At 43.9% G+C, this 23,560-nt stretch overlaps 1 protein-coding gene across 2 annotated transcripts in view; it reads left to right on the top strand.

The window, feature by feature from the left end:
* The window catches only part of unc5b (unc-5 netrin receptor B), a 47,658-nt gene that overhangs the window by 13,259 nt on the left and 10,839 nt on the right, over positions 1–23,560 (top strand). For both annotated transcript variants that reach the window (XM_068568382.1, XM_068568380.1), the window contains 6 exons: positions 19,320–19,550; positions 19,882–20,025; positions 20,467–20,570; positions 21,358–21,538; positions 21,980–22,147; positions 22,549–22,713. In XM_068568382.1, the coding sequence (XP_068424483.1) occupies positions 19,320–19,550; positions 19,882–20,025; positions 20,467–20,570; positions 21,358–21,538; positions 21,980–22,147; positions 22,549–22,713 (993 nt within the window). The remainder of the gene's footprint in view (positions 1–19,319; positions 19,551–19,881; positions 20,026–20,466; positions 20,571–21,357; positions 21,539–21,979; positions 22,148–22,548; positions 22,714–23,560) is intronic.

Raw genomic sequence — 23,560 nt, 5'->3', positions numbered from 1 at the left:
GGTCTCTTGGTAACCATTTTTACATGATAATGTTTTTATTTTTTTTTAAACTTTTTTACTCGTAACACAAGATCAATGCAAATAACACTTGCTAATATGACATGCTTGCAGAAATACAAAATAGACGTTTCCAGTAATTTCTCGTAAATTCAGTGGCCAAATACATCTTTCTTCTCTCGTCCGTTGGCGCCTCCTCTCTGTATGTAAATGTATGTTTGAGTGCTGTGTTGAAGTAAGCAAAGAGGTCTTACAGTGTGGTTTGACACTCTGCAGAGGTCATCGAGGTCAAGCAGCTCTCTGTTTGAGAGATGGAGTTGGCCTGAATGTGTTTAACGTGTCTTTTTACTTGTATAAATCCGCCCCTATTCAAAGGGACTTAACTGTTTCTCTGAACTCACTGGGAGATGAAGTGAGCGTTCTGGTGCAGCTCAAACAGTCTTGGCGTCAGACAATAGACTGGGGTCTTCTATTGCACTTAGCTGAACCTGCTGAATAGACTCTGAATAGACCCGGAGTGGTGCGGCCATGCAGCTGCTGGACAATAGCCTGCTCAGCAGAAAGGCAGCCGGTGACCTAGAGGTCTGCTCCGGCCTCGTCCACTCTGATCCCTCAACCCGACACACAGACTCAGCACCGGGAAAGCCACAGCAGAGATCATGCAGTAATTCAAGCAAATCAATCCCAAATCCAAGTGTGTTACACTGCTAGTGACTGGATAACCTACATACTGGCAGTGAAACATTCTGGGTTAGGTTCTCTGTCCTTCGAGCCTTCCTGAAATCAGTGATGTTGAGGTACTTATTGAGCATTTGGCTGTGCAATCATAAAAATTGACACCGCCCTGCATTTTCAGAGAGACAAGTGGAAGGTAATAAGTTTACACAATGTTTAAACTATATTTTTTCACCATAAAAAGGACAATGGGATGTAATGGGTCTTCGTCTAACTGGGTAGTGATATGTTTAAATACATCTGGATCCCATTTGGAAATGAATGCACTCAATTTGGCATTCACGCTAAATTTCTCTTTGTTTGAGCAGGCAATGGAAAGCATTTTATTGTACTTTAATAATAGCAACTCTCTGTGCCTTAGAAATACTCTCATTTCCCCAAATAAACATTATTATCACTTTTACACCCAAAATGAAAGACAAATTTACACAAATCCCACCATCAGGAATAAAAACATTCACACAGGCACTGCAACTCCACTCCCTGCATTGGATCACCCCTCCTCCCCACTTGTGTTTATTCTGGGGATTATTCGGAACTAATCTCTTCAGAGCATAATTCAGATTATATTTTGTGTTATTATTATTGCTCTGTCCATTCACTACTACTATCCTGCTGGGATTTCCCGACTGTCGTAGTGCTCCTGTGTTTGGAAAATTGATTAAAACTGCTGACCACTGCCCTAGATATAGCGCAAGTGGATGAAAAAACAAAAGCAAACACAAATTATATAGTGCTGCATATTTTAAAAACATGTATTTTCTAATAGAACTGTGGGAGTACAGGCTCAGCACGGCCAATGTGAAAATCCCCCTTTCATGCATCGATCCTAGAACAGCAACGATATTCTAAGTCATGAATGTTAAAACGTACACTGAAACACAAGATTTTCTTTGGTCAACCAGTTAGAGTTTGATTTTAACTTCCAACGCTCATAAAGAGACCAAAAGAAACACAGCTAAGTACCTGAAGTAAACGTCTGTATGCCGTTAAAGCTGGCGGCTCCATCTGTGTTGGAGCTGCCATATTGTTCTGAAAGTTGCTCAGCAATGTCATTCAGACGTCCTGTTTTGTCTGCATTTTCAAGATTGTGTTTAAACACCATCTGCCTCTTAGCCCTGTCTCCAAGCTTTGGAATTTGAACCAGAGGACCCTTGAATAAATTGTAGTATATCCGTTAAAATTACAGTGAGTACCGAAAAGAAAAAAGCATTCCCTGTCATTTATAATGTTTGTAGCTTGAAGGGTCTAATTTTTCGTGTTTTCTTCACCATTTTCTCTAAATATCACTTCATGAAAATGATGCAAAGTAAAATATTGCTACATCTTTCAATACATCTCTCAATTTATTCCACCTTTTGTGGCAATTGAGCCAAATGACAGTGAATCATCACATAATGTATTCTCCTGTGTATGTAGTTCTTTCTTAGGACATAATTTGTTTTCAACCTGTCTTTTTAGGTAAATATGCACCTAAAAAAAGAAGGTTGAATACATGTTTTGCCACAGTAAGCACCTGCATTCACCTTTCACGGACACAAAACATACACCAGATCCCTCGGTCCCTGAAATACTGTACACAACCTGCACTTTACGTCCTTCCAGTGCTCCCCTCTGCTTGCCTGTTTTTCTCAATTAAGATGAATTATAGAATTGCATTGGGGACCAGGGCCAAGCAGCAGTTATTGTGATGTTACCCCGAGGCACTCAGTCAATGAGTTGGAGAGAGAAACAGAGTGCTGTGGATATTTTGGTCTCCGTGCCTCACACCCCTCAGATTCCTAATGGCCCACACGATATGCAACTTTAGCAGAACGTACAAGAGCCCGTGCATGTGCGTAAGAAGGGGAGCAGGAGGGCCGAGGAAGTAAAGCTTGGGTTTATTGCTCATATGAGGAGGTGGAAGGAGATAAAGGAAGGAGACGGGGGAGTTGCGTGGGATGTGTTTGTGCTAGCTGTTTGGGACCTGAGAGCCGGCCAGGCGGCAGTGTACATTTCATTACTCTGTTCTCCTCCAGAGGCCCAGGTGTGTGTCGCAGCTCCTTCATTGGGCAGCAGAGCGCCAGATGATTAGATGTGCTGCACCTCAGTAAATGGATGGTATTGATCTCCACACCTTGTTTTATGGACCACCTTGGAGCATGATGTGTCCAAGACAAGACGGCGTGAATTTCACACAGTCTAAAATTGCCTCTTCCGCTCAGCTGACTTTCTATCTTTTTCGTTGTCACACTCCTTAAGTCAGACCTTCACCTCATCCCGTCCACTCTGCTTCCCAGTGTTGTTCTGTTCCTCTTTCCTTTTTTATATTCTCCTCTGACCGCTTTCAGCGTCTCCACAGCCATTAAAATGATTGGAGAGTGCGTAATGTATATTAATGTGCTTGTACTTTAAGAGTAGTTTTGCTGTGCATGCTATAATATTTCATGGGGAGGAAAGAAAACACAGCAGCGCGCCTCTGTGTCGGGTAATTAAATTAAGATTGTAATCTGTTATTTTTCTAGAAGCATGTGCAGAATAGCTGTGATCTCTCACAGGTGGAGGTTGGAGATTATTAGAAGGTGGGGCCGTGGCAAAGGCTGAGAGACCTTTCAGAGCATCTGGTTTAATGATGTAGCGCGAGGTATTAGTGCAGCAGAACCACGAAGGTGTCATAATGTTACGCAGTGAAGCCTGAGATATGAGTTACTAGAGGGCTTTGACCTCTGAACTACCGATTGACGCAGTCAACATTTCAATGTTACATGTTGATGTTATGAGGGCATTAGTGTGAGCTATCATCGTAATAACGTCATCATGAATACTTCATGTTATTAACTAGCTTTAAAATGCTGTAGGGTTGATAAAGCCGTAGCATCTGGAATAAATTAAGAGTATTTGCAGAGAAGCTGGACACACACTAGTATCATTTCATTCAAACATTCATTTGTTTGCTTTCTGGTCTGGTGCTGGCATGTTAACTATTCAAAAAGACCCAGCATTATTGTTGTCACACCGAAGCGTTGTATATCTCACATCTTTTCTGTAATGTGGTCAACCACCCAAACACCACTCACCTATGTGCTCTTCAGCACATCCTCTACACTCACACACACACACACACACACGCAAACACACACACACACACACACACACACACACGCACACTAAAAGCTGGTTCTTTGTTGTGGAAAATGGAAGTTGTGAAGTCATTCATGTTGAATAGATTGTAAATTGTCGGGAAGATTATAAAGACCTTTATGTGTGAAGCCTGTCATTGTGCTTTAGAAATGACCCCAGTGACCGCAGTTGTAGGAGAGTCAAGCAGTTCTATTCTTACGGTTTCCAGCACAGTTATTGCCTTTTGAGGCTTGCACTTGCTCAGTAGTACCAAGAAATATCTCAGGAAAAATATTAGAAAGTTTTGGTTCGTTATTGTTACAACAACTCCATCCTTTGAGCTCGATTGATTGTGAAACTCTTACTATTTAGACATGCTATAATCACATTTTTGTATCTTACACTGGTCATTATCAGCCACTAAGAATTAAACAGAAGCAACAACAAAACAGGGACACAACAAAATAAACATGCAGGCCACAGCTGGAAAAGGGTAAGCTAAAATAACATTATAGTTGATGATTAAGTGATGTGTGCATGTATTTAATATTATTTTCAGTCTGCTATCTTTCGAATTGCTATCGAAAATAATGTTAAGTGCAGGCTTCCTGTTAATATTGATTGTCACCCATCCAAATCTTCTTCAAAGTTTTCACTAAAGAATATCATTGCTCCCCGCGAGCTCCTCTTCTCAGCACAGACAATGGACAGTAATTTAGTGAATCCAGCTTCTAAATGAGTTGCTGCTCATCATTGAAGAGCACAGGTAGCTGTTTTTGAACGTGGATAGAAGCCTTAAGTGCTGTAACGTAAAGGCTCATAGGATGAAAGCGTCCACCTCACATCATAAATACCACATGAACGTGGAGCTGAGGAGAACGTACTGTTTGGCAGGAGTTTATGTGCTACCTGTGATTCATATTAGTGTACTATGAGTCTTTGATGGCACGTCTTTGGATGGCATCAGTGCTTTAAGCTCAGAATACTCAAAGCGATTATACAAAATTAATCTATGAGAAGCGGAATAATCCCGACTGCAAAATGAGGAGATGGGCCTCCGTGTAGTCTGTATCCATGTGTGTGGGGTTTCCAAACCCAATAACTCATCTCTACGCAATTCCATAGATTGCCCTGTAAATCCTACACAAAATAAAATCTAATCAGATCATGTGGCGTCCCATATGTTGTTTGTGTGTGGATTCAGCCTACTCACAACCTTTTCCAGTCCCTACCTGTCAGCATGTATTATCTTGTCAGATTTAAGGCAAAGCAGCGAGTCACATTATGGGTGTGTACGTTTTGTTTATCCCTTTCACCCATTTCTGTCTTTCCAGGTCTTTCCGTGTGAGTTAATTTATCTAGTCTCGAAGCAAAGCTCTTTCTTTGTCTTTCATCGTCAATAATCAATAGTGGTCCTATGAATCCAGGTCATCTTGGCTCCTGTGGCTTCTCTGTCTCCATTTTTCTCTCGCTCTCTGTCTTTATCAATCTCTGTCTCGCTCACTCCCTCTTTTCCTCTCTCTCTCTCTCTCTCTCTTGGACTCTCCCTCCCTCTGTCTTTGTCTTCTCCCTCTCTATTACCGTCTTATTTGCCTCTTCTGTCCTCACGTTCGGTCCTCTTCCTCCCGCCCCCTCCTCTTGAAAAATGACTCTGCCCATCTGGACAGAGCCCTGCACGGCTGTTACACTATTAGTCTTCGTTTGGCACTGATTAAAAATAGAGCAGAGCACCGAGTCAAAATTAGTCAAGACTTTTCTTCCTTTCCAGCCTCCTCTTGTCTCCCCTTCTCTTATACTGAACCCTGTTGGCTAATGTTAAAAATGGATGTTGGACTGACAATGAAAAGTTAGCAACAAAATGGCCCAATCTTCTCTTTTTGTCTCTGCTCAGAGTATGTGTGTGTGTGTGTGTGTGTGTGTGTGTGTGTGTGTGTGTGTGTGTCTGTGTGTCTGTGTGTGTGAGAAGCAGTGAGTTTTGTCAGTGAGTATGTGTACCGCCTGCGGACCTCTTCGCTGGGTGCTGTCTCATGTCGAGCGGTGTGTTTGAGAGGCTTGTCGAGGTAAAGCTCCTGTCAGCGCCTGACCGGAGGGAGTGTACTGATGAAAGGCCTCTTCATCATCCTAATGGGATACACAAACCTCTTAACCAGCACTGCTGCCATGGCTTCAGCTGGGTGAAGCCGAAGAGAGACACGGAGAGAGCAGAGTGACTAGCCGGGCCACACAGATAAAAGGACTATACGGAAAACATACACAACTGCACAGGTCAGACATTTTTTCATAGTGTACACAAAACAATGCTTTTGGCAAAGGAGGAGTCGTGACTCTGGGTTGGCTTGAGTTTGTGAGAGGTTCAGTGGACCGGGGCCATCGGGATCTGGGACAGAGAGTTAATGCCCTGCTGTCCACGGGAGCCACGGCCATGTGCCCCCTCTCTCCACTGGCATCGATCCAGAGTAAGCACCAGAAATATGATAATTAAACTTTTGATCATTTTCACCATTTGATTTTAAGGCATTCATTTTACATGTAGGGAAAACATAAAGGCAACACAAGAAAGAGGAAAAAAAGCTGGCCTTTTACTGAATCTTTATCGATTAGTCCATTTTATTTAATCACATCTACACACATTCATACTTGGAAGCTGCCCAATAAACCCACAATCCGATCGGCTGTCCGCAAAGTAGCTCCATTGAACCAGTTGGGTAATGAAATGGGGTAGGCTTGCCTCTTGTCTTGTCCAGGTACTAAAGCCAACTTAAAAAACCTTTAGGCCATCATTGTTTCTATTTTTTTAAGGGATCGCTGTCAGTCTGTTTGTTCGTTGGTGCTACAACGTCCCAAGTGTAAGCAGGCTCCAGCACATTATCATTTATTCAAGACGAGTACAGCCATGCTAGAAACTCTGTGAAGCTCTACTTAAGTTTAGCAGTGCTCTGAGCTAAATGCTAACATCAGCTTGCAAACATGCTCCCGGTGATAACGCTAACATGCTAATGTTAAGCATATCTGCGCACCAAATGGAAGGTATTTCTGTCATTTTGCCGCACAGATACTAACCTACAATAGTTCACATTTGCTTGTGAAGACTTCTTGAATATGTTTGGCACTAAACATGGAAAAACCTTTGGGAGTTAGTCTGACATCCGAGGAGTTCCACATGAGTGGGGTTTGAAGGACCACGAGACTTTGACTGTCGATGTGATTTGACCCCGGCCAGAGGAGGACACATGGTCAAGGGTGTGGATCAAAGCAGCAGCCCGCTGCAGGAGAGTGGGAGAGGAAGAGAGATTGGGAAAGAGTCTCTCATTGTTATTGTCACAGTGTCCCAGACTCTGACCACTCAGTGTCGCCATCTGTCTGTGTTGGCCCTCGGCGTCTGGCGGGTGACAGTCTGACTCTACTTCCGTATATCCATCTCTCCCTGTTGCAGCTTACATACAAATACACGAGCATGTTGTTTTTTTTCTCTGATTCACAGCCTCCTATTTTGTTTGTCTATGACGAGAGGATTTTTGTCATGCTCTCCATCACCGCCATTCCTGCCAGTCCAGACCCACTGGTCCTGGCCCGAGGATGTGTGATGTCTTCTTTTCCTTTCCAGTTCAGTCACCATCCTGTCCCCGGGTCAAGGACATGAATCCAGAAGCTACAGTAAAGCGCAGTGAAAAGCTTTGACATCGGACAGGAACCAAAGCCTCATGAATGATTTCTGCGTGAGTGCTGACTCATCACACAGGAGAAATAAACCAACATTTTGACCTAAAGCATAACGAGATTTACAGCCGTAGAATCGTAAAGAGATGCGTGCGGGCCTTCCAGGTTGCAGATAACGTTGCAGTGATGCTGCCAGTCCCTTTGCGCAATGCAGAGTTATCGGTCCTCACAGTTTCACAATCTTTTAGCAGCGAAGATTGCCAGATATGGAAAAGTTGTCCTGGCCTAAAGTGATAGTCTGTGAGATGCTTGTGCTTTAGTTATTACTTTTATGTTTTTGTGGTGCACAAGGCTGAGATTACCTGTTAGTCTGTGTGTTGTGTTTTCCCCTTCCTATCTTGAGCTGCACATTTCTTTCTGATGTTTTTACTTCCTCTGGGTTTTGACTTTTTTTCTCTCCAGCTTGCTGTTGGATTGGAAAAACAAAAAGTACCACAATAACTATTAGCAAACCCCGGTTTTAAAAAATGTATGGAAAGGGGACTTAAAATAGGATAACAAACATGCTGCGTCGATCCAAATGTGGTTCACTGAAACAAGAAGTTTTTTATGCATATCGCTTCTTTTTCCTTACCTCCTTTTGCCGGATTTGAGCAAGTGCTGTTTGTCCAAATTCAGGCACGGCAGGGAGAGACTTTTTTTTTTTAGAGAATGATGAAGCGAGGTTTAAAGGGAGTGAGGGCAAAAGACCAAAGGGATAAAACAACCATTAGCTTCTGCACTGGACTACTTTTGCTTACAAGACCCCAACATTCTGCATGGTGAGAAGATTGAATCTCATCTCTATCTTCTACCTCTCCATTTGTCCTCCTCCGCTATCGCCACATCACCTCTTGTCATCCATCTGCTCCAACATGGATTTTCAGTCTATTAGTGCCCTAATCTTTTCTGGTCCTTGTCTACTTCTGTCTCTCCCGGCTATCTGTCTCTTTCTACCTATTATTCCTACTTTTATTAAATAATATCTTCTTAAAATCCTCTGTTTTTAACAAGTCCCTCTTTACAATGTCATCAGAACCTAGTTTTTTTATTCAACCAATCATTTTATATTATTACCAATGATTAACCATTGCCAATCCTGAAGTTAAATAACTTAGCTCATAGCATATTTATTTTTAAATAGTAAAGTGCTCCATCTCAAACGTACATTTGAGCTGTACATTTGAGCTCACACAGCATCTCTCCGCCTGTCTCTCTCACACACAGACAGACACAGAGGCTAGCCTTCAGCGTGTTGCTTGTTGTGTACTGGTTATCTAGGGATTTCTCTGATGCAATGGGACGCAATGTGGGAACAGAGTGACGCCAACCCCGCTGTGTTTGTGTGGGGCGGAATTGTGCCTCGGTGCATACACGTGTTGTTGTTTTTTTTCTCCTCACTTTGTTTCTTAGTGTGTTGTTACCGCTGTCACATTGACTTGGTCACTTATTTGTGAGCGTGGATGTCTTCATCAGCGTGTCGCGCGCTCTACACTCGTCTGACGGGGAGGTCTGCTCGTGTCTCGGTGCATCCCATCGAACAGTCTGTTTCTGTGTGTGAGTTGTATGAGAAGTCCTGTGCGCGGCCCGTCGATCCGCTGTCAATCCGGCTCATCTCCTCATCTGGTCATTAGCATGACAGAGGAGCTCTCCTGCCAAAGCAGTTAGTCACAAGAATCAGCCTCTGTCACAACACATTACACCAGCAGGAATCTCTAATAGCGCTGGCAGTCGTGGCAACCACGGCCAATGCCCACGGTACGCACAGACACTCACACACACTTGGACCAATCCAGAGTTGCACTTGATCTGCACCCAGGGGGGCGAGGGAGGGGGGAGGGGGTGCTCTGTGTCTCTCTCCATCTTTCTCCCCTGCTTCTTCCATCCACATATCCTCCCTCCTTCTTCATTTCCATCTAGCTCGACTACCCTCTTACAGTCTTGTTAATCTCCCACTTTTCCTCTCTCCTCCCGCTCTTCCTTCATTATCACCTTACATTAGCGGGGCTACCTTTACTTACCTCTCCATGGCTCCCACTTTCTTGTTCTTTCCCTGAAGTTCTCTCGCTGATTATCCCGACTTCTGTCTCCCTTGCTCCTGCTCTGTGTCTTCGTATGCTCAAAGAGATCAAGAGTTCTCCTTCCTTATCCATCCATCCCCCCTGTGATGTTTTTGTTCTCTCTCATGCTCTTCAAACCGAACCCCAACACTCTCCTCTCTCTTCATTATCACCTGCTCAGGGTGTCTGATGGGATTTGTTCAGGAAGTTTGATCCAGCCATCTTCCTGTCACTAAGGAGCCGAGTTGTCATATCGAATAATAAAACACGCATATGTTGTGATGCCATTTGTCAGTTCTTCTCACATCACAGTTCGTGCCAGGCCTAACATATTGCCACGTGACAGTACCACAATGTCTCGAGATCTCCAACAAGAACTTTTATTTGAACAACGAAGCATCTTGAAAAATTCAAAGCGCTTCAAAGATAAACTGTAAATGACTTCCCTGCTAAATATGTACTTTAGCACAAATCAAAGGGTAGGAGAGACTCAGAATGTTGGTTGGTGCTACAATTGTTTAGTGTTTGGGTGAAGAACATGTAATTAGACAGTCTGTGTGTCGCCAGTTTTACCCCATTCCCCCGGGTGGACCTACTGGTTTTGTCGAGGTTTGTGTGTGTGTGTGTGTGTGTGTGTGTGTGTGTGTGTGTGTGTGTGTGTGTGTATGTGTGAGGTCATACGCAACCCCACCCTTTCTTTGTTTGTGGTTTTCTGTGGCAGACAAAAAATAGGGTGAGAATGAGGAATTTACCTGTAAGGCAGAAACTGTCAAGTCTTGTCTTGAGGAGTGGCTATTAGGATAGAATGGCATTTGACAACCCCCCCTCTTCCTCTCTCTCTCTCTCTCTCTCTCTCTCTCTCTCTCTCTCTCTCTCTCTCTCTCTCCCTCTCTCTCTGTCTCTCTCTTTATATATATATATTTGCTCCAAGTGCAGAATGCATAATCCTGTCTCGATTGATGACACAATTCAATATTGGCAAAAAGTAACGCACTATCTGCGACATACCACATCTGCTATTTGTCCACTGAATGGTCTCCAAGTGTGAGTCTGTCTCTGTGTGTGTGTGTGTGTGTGTGTGTGTGTGTGTGTGTGTGTGTGTGTGACTGGCAATCAGTTCGAGGAGCAATGAGAGAGGATAGAAGAGTGACCTGGGGAGGGGACGGGGAGGTGGAGTTTTACGGAAGTTGGGACAGAGGTGGATTAGAGGACAGAAGGGGAGGTTAACTCGCCTGTAGCCACGGCGAGGCAGAGTACAGTGGGGTGGAGGGTGAGGAGGGGAGGGGCGGGGGGGGGGGGGGTAGAGTGGGTAATTACAGGGGCCCAGAGAGAAGAGGCCTGTAATCAGCCTGCCCTCAGGAAGGAATGCAGCTCATCTTCTCATGTAATTACTGCCATTTAAACAGACCCAGCTTCCAAACACTCATCCCACTGTACTGCTCACCTATTCACTAGACGTACTTGCGCACACGCACAGACTCCCACACACACACACACACACGGTCACTGTGAGACAATCAGTGACAGAGATGGACACATTTTCAACAAGACTTCCAAATGGAGGAAGTGAGGTAGCAAAAGAAAGAACGCTGGAGAGACAGACTGCAGACAATGTGCGTGTGTGCACCATAGTTAATGGCTGTGTAGACTACGGGCCTCTAGAGGTGCCGGCTCCATGTGAATACCCACCATGGCAACCAGCCACTCCGGGTAGATCTGCGCAACTCTCATCAAGCAGCTGAGCAGTGGTGGAGCAGACAAGCAGTGGCGCCTTACACTCAACACATACACTTATGTTTACACACACGCACACAGAGGCTCATTCTACCATATGAGTTTGACCTCCAAGTAATAGTTGTGACATTGGTCTGTAATTTCGAAGGGATAATAGGAAAACAACATTGTCTCACCCACTCTGTCTCCTCTCCCTCCCACCCGTCCTCTCTCTCCCTGTCTCCTCACCCCTCTCCCCCCCCCCCCCGCCCTGATAGTGATTGATAGTGTCGCTTGTGTACGTCTGTGTTCCCATGCAGTAGGTGGTCGCCAGGGCACACCCACACAGCTCAGGGCCACTTTCTGATGGGCTATGATTAATGAGCTCTACGGGGGGTGGCGCCCCCTAGCTGTGATAGCGCACCACTTCAGCCACAACATAGGCCCCCACCCCTTCTATGCAAAAGCACCAGTGGCAGCATTGGGATCACAGCAACAACACAAGCGCAAATCCTCTTAGCGTTCCCACTCTCGCAGTCACACTCTCCCACACATTCAAAAATACAGTCACAGAATCTCACTTAGTGGAGGCTGTCCCTTGCATACACAGTGCGGTATATTTAATCCACAGTCTGTTACAAACACACCCGCCCTACCTCTCACACACACACACTTTGAATGGTGTGTGGGTCCATGTGAAACAGCCAGTTATCAGTAAAAAAAAAACACACACAGCTGACATTGGGCCTCGTTTGCTGTCTTATTTACCAGAGTTAGATAACGGAGTGTGTGTCTGTGTGTGTGTGTGTGTGTGTGTGCGCGCGCGTGCGTGCATGTGTGCGTGCGTGCATGTGTGTGTGCGTGCATGCACATCTGTCTGTCTGTCTGTCTGTCTGTCGGTTTCCCTCTGACGTACCCTCCAACATGGCTGATTAAGTGTAATTATAAACAACCACCAAGCGTTTATCGGGAAAACAGAAGGTGAGTCCTATAAGAAAGGGGAGGTCACACTTCATTTGCAATTAGTGGGTTGATGCTTAACACACCTTGCAGTTATACAAGTGTGTGATGCCACTCTATTTACAAGCAGTATCTGTAAATACGGTCTTGCAAACCAATACATTTGCTGTGTGAGCACATGTGTGTGTGTGTGTATACATGCGTTATCATGTCCTTATGCTTGCTCTCTCTCCTCCTGCCACCCGGACATGCTGGATGGACAAGCGAAGCATTTCTGTCATTCTGCATTTCCATCACCTGCTCAGTCTTCTCCCTCTGCCAATCTGCTTTCCAGCCTCCTCCTCCTCCCCTCTCTCTGTCTTATTCTCTCTCTCTCTCTCTCTCTCTCTCTCTCTCTCTCTCTCTCTCTCTCTCTCTCTCTCTCTCTCTCTCTCTCTCTCTCTCTCTCTCTCTCTCTCTCTCTCTCTCTCTCTCTCTCTCTCTGTCTCCCTCTCACACTTACACATTCATGTATATACACCTTTTCTGTTCCTCTTTTTTTCTCTGGCTCACACAGATCTTCCATCTTTTTTACAGGCTTGCATTTGCTTGCACTTGTGCCGTGATCATTCAATTACATGCACACCCTCGTATCTTGATGAAACACATGAGATTTTACACTTCACAGAAATAGTCACTCCTGCAGACACCTTCAATTGCATGTTGGAACCAAAGCCATGACGTTTCCTCTTCTATAATGAACTTCCAACATGTTGCAGCTCACAATCTCTTACAAACAGTAACAAACAGGTTTTTTTCAGTTTATAGGGAAAGAATGGAAAGGCTAACAAACACAATAGGTGTTTGTGTCCTGTTATGTTCAAAGTTAGTGTTGGGTTCAACAATTCCCCTGTATGTCCAACAAGTGGTTTTGGACGCACTTAAGAAAAAACTGGTTTATTTTTCATGTTGTATATAACAAATATTTTTAAATACAAATGTTAGAATATGACTTATAGGGATCTTTGTAGATTGTGCTGTGTATTGACCAACTATTCATCTGCACAGAACCACCATGGGTGTTTGCCAGATAATCATCCTTTTAATTAACAAAATTTAGAAATTCCACTATGTGGGAAATTGTAGCTGTTAACTAGCTGTAAATTACTCAATACTAATGTGTGAGTTATTAATAAGTCTGACGATGGAGGTTGCCTATCTGCTTTCTCTTGTTTCCAGTGTTTGCTTGAAGCCCGGCAAACACATATTTGACCTTTTTCTGAGCAAGACACAGAAGTTGAAACTCTGTTACTTGTATGAAAAACAATAGAAAATTAAGTGTATGTCTCAAATATTAGCCCTTTCTTTTAATTTTCCATAATAATAAAAAAAAACACAAAGAGCTCCAGGCAGGAAAAGGAGGTAAGAATCGGAGGACATGAAGAGGAATATGGGTACCTGACTGTGTGAGACATGAAGTCTGTTAGTTAGAGAGTCGCCATAGTGAGTCTACAAAGAAACAGGCTGCAGAGCCACGTGGAGCCGCCGCAGGTGCACATCGAGGTGGTAGTATCAAAATATCCAAACAAGAACTTTCAAAGCCAACGTGTGGAGGGCTTTCATAAGTCGGTTATGTGTCACTCTTAGCAGGATGTCAGGCTCTGCTTCCTGCCTCCTGTTGCCTCCCAGCAACCCAAATCAAATGAAAATAATGGCGTCTTTTAGTCAATAGTGAATGAACAACATTCATTTCCTATTAAAAGATGACCGATCCTCCGGTCTTGCTCAAAAGAGCTGCAAATACACAGTAAGTGTTTGTGCGGGTGTGTGAGCGCTCAGTCAGATGGGTTAACGGCATGAATTCTCACACCTCGTCTGCCTTTGTTGATGTGAGAAGTGATGCTGTGTCGCTCCAAGCTGCACACGTGTCGCCTCATGCGATGCCTGATGCCAACACATACACACTCACACCGGGACTGTCCCACTCACACGTTCAGAGATTTTTCCATCCAACCCTTCGTCCAAATCCAAACACTTGCTTTTTTCCAGCCTCCACGTCTCCTCACTTCATCATTTCCCTCCCCGATGTTTTTTTCTCTATCCTCCTGTAGCGAATAGTTTTCAGGCCGATGAGGATGAGGTCAGTCTGAATATCAATCACTCAATGTAATTGTCCTTTAAGAAAGGCAAGGAGAGACTGTCTACCCCCATCCATCTCTGTCTCTTTCGACCTGCCTCTGCGTGCCACGTGTGACTCTACCTCAGGGCTTGCTCGCAAGAATGATGATAATGAGGTTGATTGGGTGAGGATGATGGATATGCTCAGTCCATCAATGCTACAAAATGTCTGCTGATCACTCTATTTATTAGCCTGGTTTCCTCCGTCACCAGCCGTGTTGTCATATTTGACTCTGTTCTCACAGCTGTTTGTCCTTAAGGAGCTCAGAGAACCGGTTGAGCCTCATCGCTGTGGGCTATGGTCTTTCTCTGTGCGTGTGTGTTTGTGTTTAAGGCTGTAGGATGTCATTCGAAGTCTAGTGGAGCTGCACAAAGTGCTTTGAATCCAGCAGAGAAGAAGGAAGGAGGACTGGAGTCAGGGGAGGGCCAGAATAAAAGCACTCCCAAGTCAGACACCAACATGAAAAGCAGAAGGGAGGAGGTGGGACATGTTGCTCTTGTTCGTGTTGTTTTTGACCTCATAGGACACACACAAAAAAAGATTCCTGATCTTGACAAACACAACCTGACCAAAAGTATTTTAGAGCGTTGTTCTGTTGTTCGGCTGCTTCAAAGTATTTTTTTTCCAATGCTTTCTTCTCTCTTGATCTCTTTCCTCCACTGAGTACAGTGTTGAGGTAGCCAAGGCTCTGGAGGGGACAGTAATGACTAACTCTAAAGGTAATGATAAAGTACTGACACTTTAGATTCCACTTTGGCGAAAGAGGCTAGGGCTAAGAAAATTACAGTTGTCCGTGTGTGTGTGTGTGTGTGTGTGTGTGCGTGCGTGCGCGTGCGTGTGTGTGCGTGTGTGAAAGAGAGAGAATGAGAGGCAAGAGGAAAAAGAGGGTGGAGAAAGACAGAGGGTAGATAGAACAACCGTTTCCACGTCAGGTTGAGACAAAGACCGACATTGCTGTGATTCCTTTTCCTTGACAGTTATTATGACAGTCCAGTATTGTGTGTGTGTGTGTGTGTGTGTGTGTGTGTGTGTGTGTGTGTGTGTGTGTGTGTGTGTGTGTGTGTGTGTGTGCATGCTCTGTTGTCGCTATCCTCTCTACTTGTCTCTTAGTGTCTCTTGTACCGTCTTTGGCTAGCCTTCCTGTCTTCCCATCTTGTCACCTCTACCCAGAATCCCTCTATCTCTCTCCTACGAAGTCCTGCCTTTTCGGTGTGGCCTCGCACCACCGCTGTCACTCCGACTCTCGGTTACATTGAACTGCAGCTCTGCACTCCGCCACACAGTCACCGAAAGGGGGGGGGGGACTCCTCAGTGACTCTATTTGAGTTTAGCACACATGAATAAGAGTGGGTGAGAATGTACTGTATAAGCATAGGTTGTCATCTGGTGTCTGCGTCTACGTGTGTGTGTTCTTGCGATCCTGTGCTCTGTTAAATAATACCCAGAAGCCTGTGTTTGCTTTCTAGCTGTCTGCTGTCTGTCATTAGAGTAATAAAAGACTGGCTGTGATGCACGGTGAGGAGTTCTTGTCTTCCTCCATTCTGCACAAATTGCCGGCTGCTAGCTCTGATGGATGTTTGTATGCTGGCCCAAAAACACAGGTTCCACGTTAAACCCCCAGCTCCATTATCCCACAGAGAGACCGGGGGAGAGAAAGAAGCTGTCTGTCTGTCTCCTACCTCTGTCATCCAAAAGTGTTTTAATTAAACTGTGCCTCAATGCAGGCCTCAGAAAACACACACACACACACACACTGCATCGTGTGCAGCGCTCTCCTCCCATTCTGTCTCCGTCTGAACCACTGTCTCTCCATGTTTGTCTGTCTCTGCTGCCATTATTCCTCAGTCTTCCTCTCCCTCTCCCCGTGCCCCCTCTCATCCTGCCTGAAGAGTGACAGGCTGTGTTTTTCAGCCGATGTTTGAACACCAACGATCAATGCCGGACAAAGGGAAAGAGCGGGGGTGAGGGGCGGGGAGGGGCAACACAATTGGTTATTGACTGGGAATTCAAAGTCTGAAATACTGGAGGCGACAGCTCGATAAGAGGAGAGCGAGGAGATGTGAGAAGAGAAAACGGAAAGGAGTGGATCGTGAGAGACTCACAGAGATGTATGGGATTCATGTTCATGGTTCAGCATCACTTTGAGACGGGTTCATTTTTGTCTTCCACATTTGTTTGTCTTTACCTGCATGTTTACCTACTTGTAGTATTACAGTTGTCTGTGTGTGTGCGTGTGTGTGCGTGTGCATGTGTGTGTGTGTAAAATTGTACAGCACAACTTTGTGTTACCAAAAGTGTGATTTTGGGACATTTGTACATGAATTAGGAGGATGTCCGCTCTTAGTCGATTAGTGGACTCTATCTTGGTTGACTAAGATTTTTAAATTTAGTAAATCAGTCATTTTTTAATGCTGTTTCATGCAGAATGACTTATTTCCAAGAAATGATCACTACATCTCTGGTAAAGGCAATATTTAAAGTGCATAATTCTTTGTGGAGTAACTAACTTACAGATCTGTCGATTAAATCAATTAGTCATCAAAATCATTGCGTGTATCCAAACATGACCTGTAAATGCACAACATTCAATGTGAACCCTGCTCTGGTGAGATGAAAAATGGGAAAACGCCACGTACAACATCTTTGGAAGAAACACATTCACAAGTGAAAAAAATAATCAGATTTGGTCGATGAAAACATCCACAATGTTTCATCTGTGATTTTGATTGGTTATATCATTAAATATATCATATCATCCTCTTTTAGTGTAGAGCTCTGCGGTCGCAGTAGAGTAAATCCTGCAGTTTGAGGTTCAGTTTGAGGTCACCGGTGAGGTAACAGAATGGAGTTGATGGAAGGTCCTTCCAGAAGAAGTCACTGGAGAAGAACACGAATGTGTTTGCGGTTAAGACAGGATGGACAGCGACAGATTAAGGATGACGGGTTCATCCTGGACGGCTCTTGGGCCTGAAGCAGCTGTTGCCCTTTCTGCCTGTCCTGTGGCCAGAGCACTACCAAGCAATGCACTGTGCTATTTCAGCTTCTTTTGTTCAGACTGGCCCTTTTATGATGGAGAACATTTGGGTCAAAGGATGTTCCCGTATGTACCTATATCTGAAGATGGTACCGCCTCTTCAATCCCACAACTCCCTGTTGGCCTTGGTCTGAATCATGCCGCAACTTTCTTACCCACTTCTTTCATGCTCAGTGTTCCTCTTTCTTTTCCCTAATGTCTCTGAGTCTGTCAAGGGTAAACAGTGGGATGGGGCTGGGGAAGCTTTCCCTTTCTTAAAATAGGAGATGGTATCTTTCTAAGTAGTTTCTCTTGTTCCCTGGTTGTAGAATAACTGATCAGGTTGGACTTGATACATTTTGAAAACTGAACACAGCAAATTGGTCTGCCTTAAGTCTCATTGTGGAAAAGTAGCTGCATCTGCCCTCACACTTAATACACGGTAATATCTGAGTGTAGAGAATGAGATTTAAAAACAGTAGCGCCGCTATTACTGCCCTCAATTGTGTGTCTAAGTCAAGGGAAGAAAGTGCACTGGGCTGTATATTCCCACACCTTTAGGGCATCTACTGACTGGAAACGACCCTATCAATCTTCTGCTCTCTGCTCCTGACTTCCATTTAATGCTTATTGAATTCAGCTCATTTTCGTAAGCAGAGCAAAGTTTTGTATCGGAAAGTTGGATAACTTAACAATTCATAAGAACCTGTGTGACCCGAAAGGCAAAGTCAGAAAGTCATAATGAGAATTTGATAGTAGATGATGTTTAACATCATCTACTATTGCATAAAAATACTAAACTTCTGGCATCTGGTTCAAAACATAATTTTGTGAAGTACATAGTACTGTTTGTGTGTTCTATGTGTGCTATACATGTCAGATGCCAGGCAGACCATTATAGCTATGCAGTCGTCAGGTTATTCTTAATGCCAAAGGCTACTGCAATCCTGTCATGTGACACGGTCTTTGCCAGTCTGCCAGTGCTTCAGTGTTTTGCTCAAGCGTACAAGGATACAGTTCAGTGGATGGACACATGGAGTTGTGGCACGGATTAAGTTTGCATCATAGTCTGCCATCCTGCAGCCCTCGATGAGGATCAACAGCTGGAGATGTGATTTGTTTGACAGGTCCTGTCGAAAACAATGTAGTACATAGCAATATTATCAGTACATGTACTTAAATCCATCTACTGCTGTACAAGCTAGTATCGTAGCCAATGCCATTGCTGCATTGACGAACTGCCTGGAATCAACCAATGATTATTCGAGTAGCACATCGGAGAGAGGAGGTCGAAAATATTGTGTCCTTCCCGCCAGGAGAAGCTCTTGGCAGCATTGCCGGGAGAAATTTGTCACATCGAGAATGTCAGGGGATAATGTGCGATCAACAGGACCTGTCCGTGGAAGGTCAGCAGCTCTCCTCCCCAGCTGAGAGGCATGGACTCTCCCAGAGAGACCAGAGCAGGAGGTCTGCATTGACCAGATTACTTGCAATGTAAAATGTCACCATGCTCTTCCATTTACAGTGCAAACTGTCAACACCTTAAATGTCTTCATGAAATACACGGACATTGTTGCCTTATTGTATACCATGGAACACTGCTGACAGATTTGCTGCTGAACGCTGGATTGAGACAAGGTGTCATACACACCGAAACTCGCTTCAGGTGTTTGGTAGCTTATTGATCCCTGAGGCATACATTTGTCATTTTGTTTATTTCTTACTTCCTCAACCGTTAGGTCAAGGCACAGGTCAGCTACAGAGCAGCTATCAGAATACTGATGGTTTCTGGCTGCGCTGCTTGACTGTGCCTCCAGCAGGCAGACACTATTATTCAGGTCTTTCCATCGCAGGGCATCTAAATCACTTCTGTAATCTGTGTTTTCAGAGAGCAGCGACTACAGCGAGGCCGAGGTTCTCCCTGACTCCTTCCCATCGGCACCGGCAGAACCTCTCCCAGAATTCCTGCTGGAACCGGAGGACGCTTTCATCGTAAAGAACCGTCCGGTCCAGCTGCGGTGCCGGGCATCCCCAGCCACCCAGATCTACTTCAAATGTAACGGAGAATGGGTCAATCAAAACGATCATATCACCAGAGAGAGCCTGAACCAGATCACGGGTAAGTCACACACCCACACACACACACACACACACCCACACATACATAGTAATGTCGCCTTGTATTTCACAGACATAAACATCATACTCAATACAAACATAATTTTCAACTACATAATCTATTAGTTCCCACAGGACTTTATGTGCACGTTAACTGCATTTGGCCTGCAGCCAATGCATTATTTATATGCACGGTGAAAAATATGCTACTCTAATATCTCTCTCTCTCTCTCTCTCTCTCTCTCTCTCTCTCTCTCTCTCTCTCTCTCTCTCTGTCTCTCTCTGTCTCTCTCTCTCTCTCTCTCTCTCTCTCTGTCTCTGTCTCTGCTCAGGTCTGGTGGTGCGGGAGGTGGACATCTCTGTGGCGAGGACTCAGGTGGAGGAGCTGTTTGGGTTGGAGGACTACTGGTGCCAGTGTGTGGCCTGGAGCTCTGCTGGAACCACCAAGAGCAACCGTGCCTACGTTCGCATTGCATGTCAGTACCAAGACTGTGTGTGTGTGTGTGTGTGTGTGTGTGTGTGTGTGTGTGTGTGCTTGTTTGTTTGTTTATGTGAGAAAGGGCGCTTGTAGAAGTGTTTCGGAGTTTTTGCTTGTCAAATGTGTCAGCTTAAGTATATATGCAAATAAATTTGCTGTAGCTCCCCATCTTAGTCCCTCGTGGAAATGGGTGCCATAGTGTGATTGACACTGTGCATGTTTATGAGGGTATGAAGGAAAAAACTAAACACAGAGGAATTTGTGTGTGTGTGTATGTGTGTGTGTGTGTGTGTGTGTGTGTGTGTGTTTGTGTGTGTGTGTGTGTGTGTGTGTGTGTGCGTGTGTGCGTGTGTGTGTGTGACAGCCAATGTCACAGGCTTTCACTGCTGTCACAGGGCAGCCTTCACTAACTGCTGACTACATATGTCGCCCCTCGTAGACCTGAAGAAAAACTTTGAGCAGGAGCCACTGGGGAGGGAGGTGCGACTGGAACAGGAGGTGCTGCTCCAGTGTCGCCCCCCAGAAGGCATGCCCGCCGCCGAGGTAGAACTCTACCTCCTCATTGCGTTTATATCACGTCAGAGGTTACATTTGTGTTTATGATACTGAAGGGTAATAGAACAATATCGTTTATATTGTGATTAGCTCAATATTTCAATACAGACAACAAAGCGGAGCTCTAAAAAATAAGTTATATAGCAGCATAAACATGATACAAACGGCAGTGTAGTAAAGGGCATTTGAGTTTGAGAGATTTAAGTCTATCAAGCAATGTCTAACGATCAGTAATAATGTGCTCTGCTATGTAAGCAGCGATGGTGAAAAGGCTGTGCTTAAATTCACGCTGTGTCAAGTTTTAACACTAAGCTGCTTAAACTGCACGCAGCTATATCAAACAGTTTTATTTCTCTCATAAAACAGTCGTGCAGCAATATATTAAAAAAGAAAACAAATAACTTATCAATTTATATTTGTATTATTCAAAGTAAACATGTATTTTCTGCCAGGCTGTCTTGTATATTACAGTGGCTTAATAACATGTTATTGTGTGCTGTAAAAAATATTTTAGCATGTGATTTATGATAAAGATATTGCTTATGGTTGTTCGGGTATTATGTCCATTAGTAAAGAGGATATTGCAAAAATAAATGTTAGTCTATGTGAGTCACAAATGAAATGAATTTGCTTTAACACAGAGGTTCGAGAGTACAGAGTTTTTTCCACTAAAAAGCTGCCTGCTGTGTTTACTTTTTCTATTTTCATTAATTTCATCACTTTGCATGAATAGCCATTAACTATAGTATTTGTGTGCGTGCCTGCCTCTCTCCAGGTGGAATGGTTGAAGAACGAGGACGTCATAGATCCATCGGAGGACTCCAACTTCCTGATCACCATCGATCACGATCTGATCATCAAACAGGCCAGACTCTTCGACACAGCCAACTACACCTGTGTGGCTCGCAACGTGGTGGCCAAGAGGCGCAGCAGCACGGCCAATCTTATTGTTTATGGTAACACACGCGTGTTTTTCCTTCTCTTCCATTTCGGGGAGATTGCTCTGTGTATCATGACATGAAACAGTAATCAAATTCATCCATGTGCGGCTGGTCAGATTGGTTTGGCGAATATCGCATGTTCACATAAGACAAGATAAGATAAGAAAATGCAAAATGAAATACGTATAAATATATATTTGGAAACCCCCCCCAAAGTCTTTTGACCTCTAAATCATGATTAATTTCTGAATATACAAAGCACATAAAAGTGGTTGGCAGTTGGAGAAGGAATTGATCTGGTAAAGACATAATTGGAACACTAAAGGTTCATATTGTAAATACACAACATGTATTTAGTAGTAACGCAAAAACCTGTTTTTGGTGTTTATATCCTGATTATTCTTAAAGATGACCACGGTAATAACTGCCAGACTTGCCTGTCTGTCTCTCTGTCAGTAAGTGGAGGTTGGTCTTCTTGGACTGAATGGTCAGAGTGTAATGCTCGGTGCGGGCGGGGCTGGCAGCGACGAACACGCAGCTGCACCAATCCGGCCCCTCTGAATGGAGGAGTCTTCTGTGAAGGCCCGCCCTTCCAGAGAGTGACCTGCACCACACTTTGCCCAGGTGAAGATGACATACTCACCAGTATTATTTATAACATAGTTATAGTTAAGAAAGTAGTCAAGCACTGAAAGATCAGGGAATTTCCCAAATGGGGTGTTTTGTAGGAAGGGCCAGGATGAAATTGAATGTAACAAAATACTGGAAAACCCCAAATGTTTTCAATACAAAAACACATTTTTCCAACCTTTTAATCTGATTTAGTGTCACACACCATTCTGCCACTCATTGCTTCAATTTAAAAACCACTGTATGTATTTTGCAAATTACAAAATGATGCACTTCCATCCATTACATATGCATCGCGCCACAGGCATGCCCGACTCCCCTCAACCTGCAGTGATGGAAGTATTTAGCCGTTGGTTAGCTGTAAAATGACTCACATCTCTGCTTTCTCATTCCAGTGGATGGAGGCTGGACAGACTGGGCGAAGTGGTCGGCCTGTGGGACAGAGTGCACCCACTGGCGCAGTCGCGAGTGCCAAGCCCCCCCACCTAGAAATGGAGGAAAGCACTGCAGTGGCAGTATGATGGAGAGCAAAAACTGCACTGAGGGGTTGTGTGCACTGAGTAAGTCGCCTGAGCAATCTGTTTGAACTGGGGGGTTTGTCAAATGTCAAACGAGTAATATGCTTATTTATAATACATCGTCATTTTTCAGTTAATACAAGTCGGCCACTGATTAACTAAGCACTTAGTATATATATAAATATATATATATATATATATAAATATATATATATATATATATATATATATTAAATATTTGAACGATGGGATCTATTGAACTATATATATATATATATATATATATATATATATATATATATATATATATATATATATATATATATATAGTTCAAATAGTTTGTATTGTATATATATATATATATATATATATATATATATATATAGTTCAAATAGTTCAATAGATCCCATCGTTCAAATATTTAATCTAAAAGAAACAGCTGTTTCTGAGGTTTTTGTTGTTTTATTAATAATCAGAAGTTTTGCAGGTGGTGATATTTTTCTCATTGTTCACAATTTCTGAAGGTGTATTGTATTCCCAAACTATTTTGTGTAGAACTGGATTTCCAGGGTGATTTGGCACTGCAGAGAGCGAGAGAGAGAGAAAAAAAAAATGTAGACAGATGTTTCATGAGGCGAAATTTGGGTTCACAAAGAGGGAAGTCAAGTGATCCACATCTAAAGAGCACAGATGGAGAGAAAGAGCGATATAGAGAGAGAGAGAGAGAGAGAGAGAGAGAGAGAGAGAGAGAGAGAGAGAGAGAGAGAGAGAGAGAGAGAGAGAGAGAGAGAAAGAGAAGAAGAAGCAAGTCGAACAGAGCACATGGAGTGGGATGCGAGCATGGCACAACCCAGTTGAAAAATTAGCACAGGGAAGAGCATATGAGAG

This window comes from Clinocottus analis, unplaced genomic scaffold (assembly GCF_023055335.1).
Source record: "Clinocottus analis isolate CAN_PGR_092001 unplaced genomic scaffold, fCliAna1.0.p SCAF_8, whole genome shotgun sequence".
NCBI lineage: Eukaryota > Metazoa > Chordata > Actinopteri > Perciformes > Cottidae > Clinocottus > Clinocottus analis.
This window is presented reverse-complemented; position numbering and strand designations above follow the sequence as displayed.